This window comes from Neodiprion pinetum, chromosome 1 (assembly GCF_021155775.2).
Source record: "Neodiprion pinetum isolate iyNeoPine1 chromosome 1, iyNeoPine1.2, whole genome shotgun sequence".
Classification (NCBI taxonomy): domain Eukaryota; kingdom Metazoa; phylum Arthropoda; class Insecta; order Hymenoptera; family Diprionidae; genus Neodiprion; species Neodiprion pinetum.
In genome coordinates, this window is record NC_060232.1 from 21,085,504 (window position 1) to 21,098,645 (window position 13,142).

Below are 13,142 nucleotides of genomic sequence, written 5' to 3' on the forward strand. Positions count from 1 at the left end.
AGCGCCAGGACAACAGTCACGCATCCGAGACTCTAAGAGGGGACCATCGCCGGTTTAGCGAATAAGACTTTTCAGGATTTTTGTTTATTTTTTTTTTGGGTGGCGAGTGAATGCGGCTTCAGACAGGGGATCGGCAGCAAATCCGAACGACGTTACTGGATGGCAATCGCGGCGGATCGCGACGAAAGGAGGGCCTCGCACGAGGCTACGGAGAGAGCGTCAACGGAGAGCTCTGCCGCGAGGGAATCCAAGGCGGACGAGATTCCCGTTGGTGGCCGGCGAGCCGTAGCCCCCCCCCCCTCCGTCGCCCAACTGACGACAGGTACCCTCGCGAAGTCGTCACCACGCCACTGCCAAGCTACGGGGTACCCGAGACTGGCCAGCCAATCAACACCCCGCGACAGCGGAATTCAACGATAGCGATACGCTAGATTGTAAGAATTGCGTAACGAGAACCCCAATTCGATCGGGAAAATTTTGACTATGGATGGCGCCTATGTTCGGGGCATGTTCGAATTGCGGCTCCGATTTGCAGGACTTGTCACTTGAGTCCTGGCGACATTTCGCGACAGTCGAGTAGAATAGAAATTTAGAAAGAAAAAAAAAACCTCTTAGAAGTGTGTGTGCCATGGCCGAAACCGGAGTTGGCGAGTTCTTGGTGTGGTTGCGAAGCGGTAAGCGCTATTAATTCTTTGCGAACGCATTTCGAGTGCAAGTAGATCGGCGCACCGGCACCCGGTTGGCCTAGCCCTTGTGGAGTTAGAGTAGTACTCGAAATTCGTTTGCCGATCTCCTTGTTGATGACCGTAGCCTGAGTTTTCGCGATAACGCGTAGAGTCAAGTGGATCCCTGTAAAGTCTCGCGTAGAGTCACGGTTTCGAGTGGGGAACAATTTCGGTTCGAAATTGAGTGTAGCCAAATTCCGCTGCACGGGGTCTCGTCGAGTCTGCGTACGTAGAAAGGGTCACCTCTCGGGGGGGGGGGGGGTCGCGTGTTACCGTGCGTAAATGCTTGATTTAGCGGGAAGGGTTGTGAACTTTGGGGAAATAGGGACTACGACTGGAGCTCGGATGCGTCATAATACGCTACACACTCGCACGATCAGAAAAGCTTCCTAGAGTTATTAATTTGGTCGCGATTAGCGCGTCGAATGACGTCTTTTTGATTTAGTTTACGAATTTTTGTGCATCAGTAAGGTGGCGACTAGCGTCCGTAGAAATAAGATATCAGCTAGATGTAATCACGATTGCGATTAGCGCGTCGAGTATGATCTAGATCACGTTTTTGTTTAGCGGTTTATAATTAAGTGACGAGTAGCGTCGTAGTCGAGGACGATCGCGGGCAGCGCATCGAGTCCGATTTTGTTTTTGGTTTTTGCGAGTTAGGGTATTATTAAGACGGCGACTAGCGCACGTCGGCCGTAGAGGTCTCCTAGATTTATTCACCTTTTTTTTTTATTATTTGGTTTGTTTCTCCCTTTCTTATTTCTTTTGGATTAAATTTAAACCTTTGTATTTGGAATCGCGAAGGACGACTTGCGCAGTCGTAGTATTATTTTTATTTTTATTTTTTTTTTGTAATATCGCTGACGAGAAATATATTATTGGAATTTTATAGTGATTTGGCCACATCACGCGTTGGCTTACTTGTGTTGCATTTCTCTCTACCCAGAAATTACCCCTCCCCTCTCCTCGGTACTGAGCTATCGAGTATATGGTCACGGTATTTCGCATTACCGATTTCGAGGCGTGTTAATCACGCCAGGCGCCCAACAAATTTCGCGATATTGTTTTAGGTCCAGGGTACATCGCGGACGCCGATTTATTGTGCACGAGGTAAGTTCTCGGTCATTTTCTCCGAGTGACCGAAGAGCGGGAAAAATCCACGTCACAGTACATAGTGTATATGTAGTATATATACTGACATACATAGTATATATGTCGCATCACCATATTGTGTCATTGTTACATTTTGATCACCGGTTGTATGACGTTGATGAATCTTCGAGTATCTAACATATATATAGTATATATTAGACTGGCTCAAAAAAAACAAAAAACCTATTTTTTTTTCGATCTCCAGCTTCATGAAATCACTTATGCGGTAAGCATTAGGAATATTCATGAAAGTATTGCACGAATATGAATATCATTTCTGTGATATTTTCAGAAATGTTTCAAGTGACTTGAAAACGCGGAATTTATCATCATCTTTTTGATAATTCATAATAGTCAGTCAAAAAAATTAATGGGACGGGTTTACGTTCTTGTGGCAGTAAGGATGCAATTGTTATCCCCAAATATTTGACCAACTATCTATCATAGAAGAGTGTAAGCTTCTTTTTTTTATTTTAATTTCCCATGATACATTTTACTGACAACAGAGAAGTGATCGGAACCTGAGAAATGTAAAATTATTTAAACAAAAAATACGACCGACTTCAGAACAATTAATTAATATACCTTTCCTCTGAAGAAAAGATTTATTATTTGATATATTCTCGGTCCCCGCACCCCTCATGGGGCAAAGGGGTACAGGTTGAGCGCCAACCGAGCCGCGTCTCCGGGTGGTGGATGGGAAGACGGCCAGGGAAGACTCCGCACGCCCGTGCCCGGAACCGGGATGCTGGTTGGCATGAAAACCCGCCCAAGGAAACTAAAACCCCGGCCACGGACCAATTTCCCAAGCCAAGGTGTAAGCTGTCGCGCCGAGGGCTAGATGGTACTCTGGTTACAAGTGTCGCGAACGATGCTCTTGGGGTACCGGGTGCCCCCCCGCCTCCTCATTGCATTAGCCTCATTCCCACAGAGCCTGCTATGGCGGCGGACCGTCCTTTCCTGCTCACTCGTGAGACACCGATGGAGTTAGACCAAAACAAAAACCCAGATTTAAGGACAACGCCCAACGAGGGGGTCTCCACGGAGACTAACTTGCCGATGACAACAACGAACAACGGAACCAGTGGGATGCGGGCGGACGAAGAGACTTTAATCTCTTTGACACGTAGCGTTCTGTCGGTCATGACGACCGCTGGGGCTGGGGGGTTGGAGGGATCGGCACAGCCTGGGACCGCCGCTCCTCCAGCAACAGCAACAGCCGGTAGGGCCCGCCGCAGTAGGGCGTTAAGGAGGAGGGCTAGGAAGGCCAGGCTAGCCTTTGGGACCTCCTTTGAGACGACCACTGCGGGAGACCCTCCTTTTCCATACCCGCACACCCCAGGACGGGCGGCCCATCTTTTGGGCAGCTTGATACCGAGGTGCAACAAGAAGATAACCAGGCGCCATCGGAGGGAACGGGTCTAAAAAGATCCAGGCCCTCGGACGGCACGCCTCCAGAAGTCTACTGGGCCCCCAAAAGGGACCGAGAAGAGCTCAGACCCAGGAGTTATGTGGTGGCGGCCAGCGGGGGCCGGAGGGTGGTTATTACCTCCTCGGGCTACTCCGGGGTCACTCTAGATTCCAAGCAGGGTGACCTGGTGGTGCGAGCGCTGGAAGGAGGTTCCGCGCTTTGAACAGTGCCGGCATGACCAGGGCGTCCTGTGGGTCACATGCTCAGACGAGGGGGTGCTCACCTGACTGCGTCAGACGGCTCCGACCTTGACGCTTCGGGCGAAAGCTTCCCTCGGTATTCTGGAAGGGAGCAACTGCCCAGGCTCACAAGAATGATGGTCTTCATCCCTAGTATACCAGTGGAAACGGAGACCATCATGAGGAGGCTGAAGCGCCTGAACGCCGGTCTCCCGACCCATCCTTGGAGGGTCTGGGACAGGATGGACTGACTCAAGTCCGTCCATCTGGTGTTGGGCGTAGACGCCAAATCGAGAGAAGTGCACGGAAGGGGGGGGGGGGGGGGCATTTCGGCTTGGGGCGTATCTCTTTCAAGAAAAGCCGCCCTATGACGGAGACGAGACCGGACGACCGCCCGCCAGGCAGCGAGGTCGGGAAAGCGCCGCGGGAAAGGGCACCAGCGCTGCGAAGGGCAACGAGGCCGTCACGCGCCGCTGCCTCGACGAAAGACGTGGATCCCTCGGGTTCGAGAACAAGGGGTGAGAGGTCCGCGATCCGAGGCACTAGGGATGCCACAAGAGGAGGTGGAGGAGGCGGAGGTGGCTGTGCCGCGAGGCCCAGGGGTTGTCCCCCTAAAGCTCACGAGCTTACAATCAGTAGAGCCTGGCGGAAGAGCGTGCAGGCAGGTTCGCAAAGGACATTGCCAGGTGCGACCTCCACACCGGCGGAGCTGCTACAAGGGCACCAGCCATCTGGCGACCCTGTGGACAAGGAGGGGGGGACTCGGTAACGGGATTCCCTCATCCCCCGAAATAGCGAAGCTGACATCCCACGGCCCGATGACCGCGTGGAAGATCAAGTTTTCGCAGATCAACTTGCAACACTGCAAAGCGGCCTTGGCTATCCATACCCGAAGCCTGGCCGTGGAGCAAACAGACATATCAGTCATTCAAGAACCATGGATTAACGAGGGACTTGTTTGAGGACTAGATAGAAAAATCGGCATGCTAGTGTGCGAGAAAGGCGCTGCTGGACCCGGCGGCGGTCTTCATTAATGGCAGGCATCAGGAACTAAGGCTGAGCCTATTCTGCAGTAGAGACCTGGCAGCAGCCTTGATCAAGCAAAACGGGAGAAGGGTGAAACCATCGACATAGTCGTGTGCTCGGCCTAACTTCCCTACGACTCCGTGGAACCACCTCCCACGAAAGAACTTAAAAGTTAGTCAGGTACTGCACCGACAAGGGGCTGCACCTCGTTGTGGGCTGCGATGCGAACTCATATTACACGGTCTGAGGCAGCTCTGACACTAGTCAGAGGGGTACACCTCTGCTGGAGTACCTATCATCAGTCGAGCTCGACATACTGAACAAGGGCTCAAGACCAACCTTCATCACTTCACACAGACAAGAAGTGATCGACCTTACACTCTGCAGCCCCATGCTTCTGGAACTCATCAGAGACTAGCGGGTGCAAGAAGAAGACACACTCTCAGACCACAGGTGCATCACGTTCTCCCTCGCGGCGAAATCCGAGTTGGATTCGACGGGATGCGCAGGAATCCCAAGGCAACAGACTGGCACTCCTATAAAGAGGAACTGGGTTCGAGGCTCCAGGGATCCTGCGGCCATTTGAGCAGTGCTAGCTTGGTGGAGAGCAAGGTAATACACCTGCAATCCTCCATAATCCAGGCGTTTGAGGCAGCGTGTCCCGCAAAGCCCAAGGTAAATAGGTCCGAGGTCCCCTAGTGGAACAGAGAGCTGGGTAAATTTAGGTCGAGCTTCCGAGAACTCCTAAACCAGGCCCTTAAGACAAACAAGGACACGGACTGGGTGGCGTATAAGGCTGCCCAGAAAGAGTACATGCAAGAAACTGATCGAAAGATCAAAGACAGAGGCCTGGAAAGGGTTCTGTAGCGAGACCGAGGCCCTACCACTAGTGGCGAAGCTCCGCAGAGTCTTCTCGTCAGACCCATCGATCAAGCATATGCTTGAGGTCCACTTCTCGGGGTCGGGCCCGCCAGTTCAGGGACTGTGGAACTGGAAATCGTTGGGAGAGATCATCATGACGGCCAAGATCAGGTGGGCCATCCACACCTTTGACAGGTTTAAAAGTCCGGGGGCGGATGGGATCTTCCCAGCCCTCCTTCGAGAAGGTGGCGAAGCCGTGATCACCAGGCTGAACAAAATCTTTAGAACGTGCCTAGGAATACGCTACATACCCATGAGCTGTATGGGGGTCAGGGTAGTATTCATCCCAGAAACAAGAATGGACATTATGGACATTGAAGGGGCGTTCGACAACACCTCCTTCGATGCAATTTGTGAGGCTGCCACGAAGTTCAGCATAAGTGCTATGCTAGTCGACTGGATCAGGCAGAAGCTATAGACTAGGACTGTCACCACCAATCATGGAGGTACCGAGGTCAGGACCAAAGTCGGCAGGGATTGCCCACAGGGGGGCGTACTCTACCCCCTGCTTTGGACCACGGTCATGGACGGACTACTTACGGGGCTCGACAAGATGATGGTGACAGCGGTGGGATATATCGCCGACGTGGCCTTAATCCTCACAGGCGCCCACCATCCTTCTATGACAAGCAAGGTGCAGAACACACTTGACTTTGTTCAGAACTGATGCACATCTCAGGGACTGAGGATCAATCCTAGAAAAACCAAGCTGGTACTCTTCACTAGGCAGTGCAACCTCATGATGGGACACATCGAGATCTTTGAGTCGAGATTAACCCTGCGTACCGGGATGCGCTGGACGCAGACGTCGTAAGATCAATGCTGACTTGGGACTGCATCAGTCTTCTATCACGGCTGGCAAAGAATAACCGCATAAGCTTTAGGTATATGGGTGCCTGGGCACAGTGGCATCTAAGGCAACGAGCTGGCACACAATCTAGCCAGAGAGAGGGAGCCTCACGCCGAACAAGCGACGAGGGCTGCCTTGCTGGCCTATCACCGGGGCATGTAAAATGCCTATCTAAGCAATCGACAGAGACCTGCTTCACGGAACTCTGGAGTAGAGCATCGGGCATGGTTCATACGAGGGCCCTATTCCAAGGGGCATCGCACACACTAGCAGCCACGCTCATCAATCTAAAGAGGACCGAGCTGAGAACCGCGATGGGTCTCATTACTGGTCACTGGTGCACGGGTACGCACCTCGTACACTTGGGGGTCAGAACGGAGTCCCTGTGCCCGAGATGAGGGGAAGAGCAGGAGACTCCCCTCCACCTCATCACCCGGTGTGGTGGGCTCGAGGGACTGCGAAAGCAGGCCCTTGGAGCTAGCTACACCGGCGAGGAAAAAATTGCGGAAATAGAGGTGAGCAGGCTGCTTCAATTGCCAAACTGGCCGGCCTCACGTCGGTTCCTACATACTAGGGTGCCCCAACGGGCCTAAGCATAATGGTCCAGCAAGACTGAGCGCTCGATTACCTCCGTCTAACATAGAATACAATACAATACAAATTTGATATATTATTTGATAAACAAACAAAGACTTGCTGAGGCATAAAAATCCTCACGGAGTGGAAGGAAAAGCTCAAGCAAGCCAATAGATAATAGCAAATTTATTGATTCAAAAACTCAGGTAGAATCCGATTACATAAAAAGGTGAATAAACCATCACAAATCAGACACTTTATTTCCAAATTAATCTATCGTGGTTGGAATAATCATTCGCGTGATGAAGCTAACTATGAAAACTCTTTTTAACTATTGGAGAATACATCCGCCGCAATATTGTCGCAATACAAAATGTGCGCTTGATGCCGGAACCATGCTTTTTTCTTAGTCAGGTCGCCGAAAAAAGGATTCACAGGTGGCAAAAGCCCAGCTTATTACAGGATTGCAATGTCTCGAGAATAAGGACAAGCCTTAGGACAAGCCCTTGTCCCGTACACGCAGAGCCAGATCTAAGAAAAGACAGCGGGCGCTAAAGCCCCGAGGCCTCCACAATATGAATTTTGATGTATAAATTGTTAACAAATGGTATGCAAAAAGTGAAAGAAAAATAACTCATGAGAGATCCTAGGGCTTGGGGTTTTTTCCTAATCTCATGACAGAAACTGGCAATACCTAAGTTGTTCTTGTATTCTTATTGTAATAAGGTTTCGGTAACTTGGCGAATGTTTTTAACTTTCAAGATATTTTTGCTTGGATTCCTTCACTTTTTGTAAGTATGCGGCAATGATACTGCTGCACTGAAGTAACCAATCAACTGACTGTCAGTAAACCACAACTATTGTACCTGTTGAAATAACAATACTGCTGATCTTTTTTTCTAACAACTCGAAAGTGGAAAGTACATGATGTGTCCGAGAAATTATAGTTCGATTTTGGGTGTACGATGCGTTCTGATAAATAAATCAAAAGGAGCATATGTCAACTGTGACTGACGTTAGATTATTCATCAGATGTTTATGAACCTCATCGATTTACGATCACGTTGCTAGTGGATTAGAAATTTACACTAATCACTACGAAAATTGGACAGAATATAATTACAGATATGAGAAAGTAATTAACGTAATGTAACGTCAGCTTTTGTGTTAACGACGTTAAGTTTTTTTTAAATTCATATTATTTTTATACAATCAAATAGAGATTGATTCTCTTTTTTTCAAATGGTTTGGGGATGTATACATCTTTTTCATTAGATGATAAATTTTTTCTGTCTGAGCTGACAGAAGGCTAGTAAATGAAATTAAGATTTATTTGCTATGCGTTTATTCATTTGTACAACGTAATATAATATAATACGCTTTAGAGAAAACTGTTTTGCTAACGTTGGTTCAACGTAATATTTGCCCAGTTTTGCTTGTAACGTCTTTTTCCAATTTTTCTGCCAACAGACATTGTAGATTACATTGTTGTTTTATTCGCAGCTGGAAGTAGTAATTTCATCTCCATTGATAATGCCGTTTTCTCATCTTATGCGTCAGGTAAGTGACTCCTTGTTTTATATGTTAACCCATACGTATAGTTGGCGGTGATTCCAGTTCATATTTTGTGTATTTTCACTGGTTCAAGTTGTGTATATTATTTCTTTTGAATTTTTCTGAAGTAGATATCATCATATACAGCCTTGGAGTTTTCAGTGTTATTTGTCATAAATAGCCGTTTTCAAGTTGCACCCTGCATGTTAGTGATTTCTCGTAACGAGTTCGTAGTATATAATCCAAGACTGCGATCAAACTAACATGAAATTCATTTCCAGCATTGTTTTTGAGTGGTAAATATATGTAATAGTTCACTAATAATTGATGAAACACATGTCGTATAATTGTAAAATATTCGACATTGCATTGGAACCATTAGTATTAGAGTAAACAATAGATTGATTTAAATAATTACAATTGGTCAACATATCGCAATAGCAAGGAATTACATGTAATATTATATCAGCACATGCAGATCATGGTTGGAACTGCAGCAAAAGTTGTTTCATAAAGATACAGGCCAGTGTGCAAGGTTTCAAATGATTGGTCAGTGATATATGAATTGTAGCGTACGTTATTTGAATAATCTGATAGATAGTATATCTCACCAGGTATCAAACGATTTGATCAGATTTTACAAAATATCAAGTGATTGAATTGACTTCATAGATTTTAAAAGACTTAATATCACTCTGAATTATGTCAGCATTTACAAATTGATCTTACAACAAATCAACATACTTATTTTAAAATATTTCACTAGTTTACATAATATCAGAAAATTTCAATTGATTTGAACGATTTCGAGAGATTTTATTTCAAACGATTTAAAAGATTCTATAAGGTTTCTTATTACTTAAAGCATTTTACAGTATATTTATTTGGTTTACTCTTGCAATAAAAGCTACTATTTTTAATTGCGTTCTGTAGCATAGTCGAGTATTTTATTTTGCAATGAAACACTGAATAAATGTAATCTAATGAGAATCAAGATACGTAACATACCGTCTGATTTAAGGCATCATATCTATTCTTCTACTAGCTACGGTTTGCATTGATTTGTCAGGTTCATGGCGAACGAACAACCTTCTCCTGGACATATTTTTGCTAGCCATTTATGCGTGACGCAAATGTTTCTGATTGTTATTTGGGCTGTTTTGCAAATTCGTAACGATTGCAGAATATCGCATCATCGTTGGTTTAATTCTGTATCTACACGTAGCTCAAAGAATCTGTATTGTGCAATCACAAGAGCCCGTAATATAGATGTCAGTGATAATTAACATCAATCGGCATAAAACGACGGTCGTCGTACTTTTTCACTCACGACACTTGATCACTGTTTCACTCATTCACTTATTTTATAAAATAATGGGCTTCACCGACTTTTACCAAATTTACAAATTGATTTCAAGATTGAATAACATATAAAAAAAAAAAAGAATTTACTATAAACATTTTTACGATCGGCAGAGTGACCGATCCGCGTGGAGGCTGGTGTCACTAAGAAGGACACTGGACAATGTCTCAAACTTTGTATTAGGGACCTGATAGAGAGGCACTCGAATGATGAAAAGTGAAAATATGGTCTACGCTCTTGTAGATAGGTTTGGAAACGAAAGGTGGTGGAGGATGCCCTCATTTTGAGAGCATGTTTTGTCGTTCATACTGTGGCCGTCGAAAGCGCTGATAGGTAGGGTTGTATAGAAAACAAACGTTCATAACCTTATTTTGAGTATCCGTCAATAAGCCGTTAACCACGGTTCCAGTCTGAGGTAAACAATAATACCGACAGTTGACCAATGATTGAGTAATTATTGAAAAGTAAATTTTGTTGAGCCAATTACATGTATTCATTCAGCCCCCATACCTTGGTAAAAATTATTGTACAGTTTTTGGGAAGATCGTTAGCAACGATCTAGTTTACAATTTACTCGATCGCTTTGAAACTCATATTTTGCATAGGATAGCGGTCGTCAATTCCAAATTCAGATTGTGGATCAACAAAGTACATGAATATAAAATACCACACACCTGCACACGCGGCAATCAGACTACCAATTTGGCCTCAAAACGAGGGCCTCCTATACCATCTGAAACTCGAGATCGTTGTCAGATCTGTATTCAAGACAGTGTTATGGCCTATCCAAATCTTGTGTTCTTAGTGAGGTACGGGGTACTGGTACAGCACTCAGATGTTTTTTAAAAACATGTTACACGTTATTCTGAGTATTGCGCAGCTTGAAAAATTAGAATTCGTCCAGTCATGGTCAAAAAAAAAATTCTTAATTTGCTCGGTAATTTCACGTCGAGAAAATTTCTTCGCAGTGAAGGTATCGCGTCCTCAAGCAATACGGATGAGACTACGCACGCACTCAAATAAAGGTGTTCACGGACGGTAGTAGCGGCGACTGTGCATCGGCAGGTGTGATGATACTGCATCGAACGAATCAAGCCCATTCAAAACATTCGAAATATTTCTGATGTTTTGAACACGAAATAATAATGTTAGCTTCCACTGAAAAAATATTTTTGAAATACCCAATTGGATTTTAGAATTTGAAATTTATAAAAAGCTGATAACATAACAAAACACAGATGAAAATTCTAATAATTATTATAAATCATAGCCGATTGCCTGAGCTATGAGAAAATATGCTCTTAAAAAAAAGAACCTTATTTCTATTGAAATTTTTTCTGACTCTAATCTATAAATGACTTTCTTTTGTTATATTATGAAAACCTATAGATTGAAGTTTAATTTGTTTCTACTGTCAATAATCTATTGATAAGGCTTGGGAGTTTTATATTCAATGCAGCTGGAATTCAAATACCTGAATTGGATTCTGCTACTTCCGTGTCCTTCCTCAGCTCGTCAATCAGCATACCATTTTGCGTAACCATGATCAGTAATCGCATAATTTTTGTCAGCATTCGTATTTTATCTTCGTCAACATTTAGTAAATTCGGCAGAAGAGATATGATCCGACATTCGATTTGATGTGCTGCAGCCCAAGCCAATTTTTGACAATGATTCGAACAGTACAAAGCCATTGGACAGTTTGGGCAAGCAATCAAATTGTAGCATTTAGAGAGGCAATGATTACAATGCGTATAGTACCTAAACAAATTTTTTAATATATAGTATAACAAGAAAATCGTAAGTTTCGTTTTCCAACATCTGCTAGGAAAGTTCGCTTTGTGAAACCTATGTAGCGTGCGTGAAATGCCGCATTCTCAAAAAGTACGGTAAAATGCCATTGGTGCATGCGCACAACTAAAGTGCTCGATTTTACACACAATCTTCTTTCGCCAATGCGCAATTTCAAATATCTCAATTCGAGGCATTGTATCATTGAGCGCCAGAGTACCTTCATTGCTTCACAAACCAAACTTTCCTTCACAGGTGCTGAAAAAAAACGTGTGCAACATGTGCGGCGCGACGATATCTGACTAGTTTGATTACAGCGCTCGCCTTGGCTCATGCTGCATCCACACAACACTTGTGAAATTATAGCAATTCCCTTCTGCTCGTACCGTCAACTTCACACTCGCATTCATGCAAATGCTGTACTCGCCTTTGCGACTTGCGCTGCAAACTTCACACTCCTCGGAACCGCCCACTTTCCATATTTGTAACACGATACACTATTATTTATCCGCTATAAGTATGATTGGAAGTGTGCTAAATTTGAATAAAATGTGTGCATCATAAATTAGTTCACCAGGTTATTTCGTGCAGTGGTTCTATAGAATTCATTCTACGTCAAACCAAATACTCTTAAAGCATCATTATTTTTAATTTGCCTGATATTTTTTTCATGTACTCTACGACTGTAAAAAAGATTCTTGTTCTATCAAGACGTAATATCCGTATAGGGTGTTTTTTAGTAAACGTCACAGTATGTACATAGGGTTCTCAAGGAAGATCCGCGAAGTGTCCGCCTCTGATTTTGATAAAACTTGGTAGGTCGGTAAATTAGGTCCTATTATGCAATAGATTAGGAATTGTCAAAAATAGCATTAGGGGGGGTAGTTCACCCCCTTAAAATTAATTTCAGCCGATATGAAAAAATACGGATCTTTTATTTTAGCGTACTTAACATTACTACGAAGTTTTATCAAAATCGGAGGCGGACACTTCGCGGATGTTCCTTGTGAGTGAAGGCGTTAGAACCTGTTTTGTGAAGATCGCTATACGATTGCAGATGTCACGCGGTTCACGCCGCGCTCTCTTCCATATGATGTGACTCCGTTATTATTTTGAATTTTGGTCTTAAATTTGTACTTTCAAAATATGAAAGAAAAAAAAAAGTTGATAATTTTTTATTCACCTATCGGAATACCCCCCCCCTCAGTGGTAGGCAACTCAATTTACTGCGGCGTTTACTCGGAAACACTCTGTATTTTCGATTTCAGATTATGATTTCAAGTTTCACATTTGAATGTATCGTGAGCAGCCGATGCATCAAGAGTTTACAATAATTTCCGGATTCAGTTCGGCTACTAATTGTGTCAGCTTCCTACGGGGCTTTCATAGGAAGCTGCCTGATTTAATGAGTTAGAAGTTAGCTTCAGAAAAAAAAAAAAAACAAGATACAGATATCTTTCTTAAAAATTCTATCCGAGTACCTAATATTGATGTATATGATGTAATGATAAAAATATTTTCAAAGGTAGAACGT

The 13,142-nt window shown here is 44.5% G+C and overlaps 1 protein-coding gene across 7 annotated transcripts in view; it reads right to left on the reverse strand.

Moving 5' to 3' along the window:
• LOC124212079 (SET and MYND domain-containing protein 4) overlaps positions 1-13,142 on the reverse strand; it is an 86,280-nt gene that overhangs the window by 49,485 nt on the left and 23,653 nt on the right. For all 7 annotated transcript variants that reach the window (XM_046611854.2, XM_046611838.1, XM_046611873.1 and 4 more), the window contains exon 4: positions 11,292-11,578. In XM_046611854.2, coding sequence (XP_046467810.1) covers positions 11,292-11,578 — 287 coding nt within the window. The remainder of the gene's footprint in view (positions 1-11,291; positions 11,579-13,142) is intronic.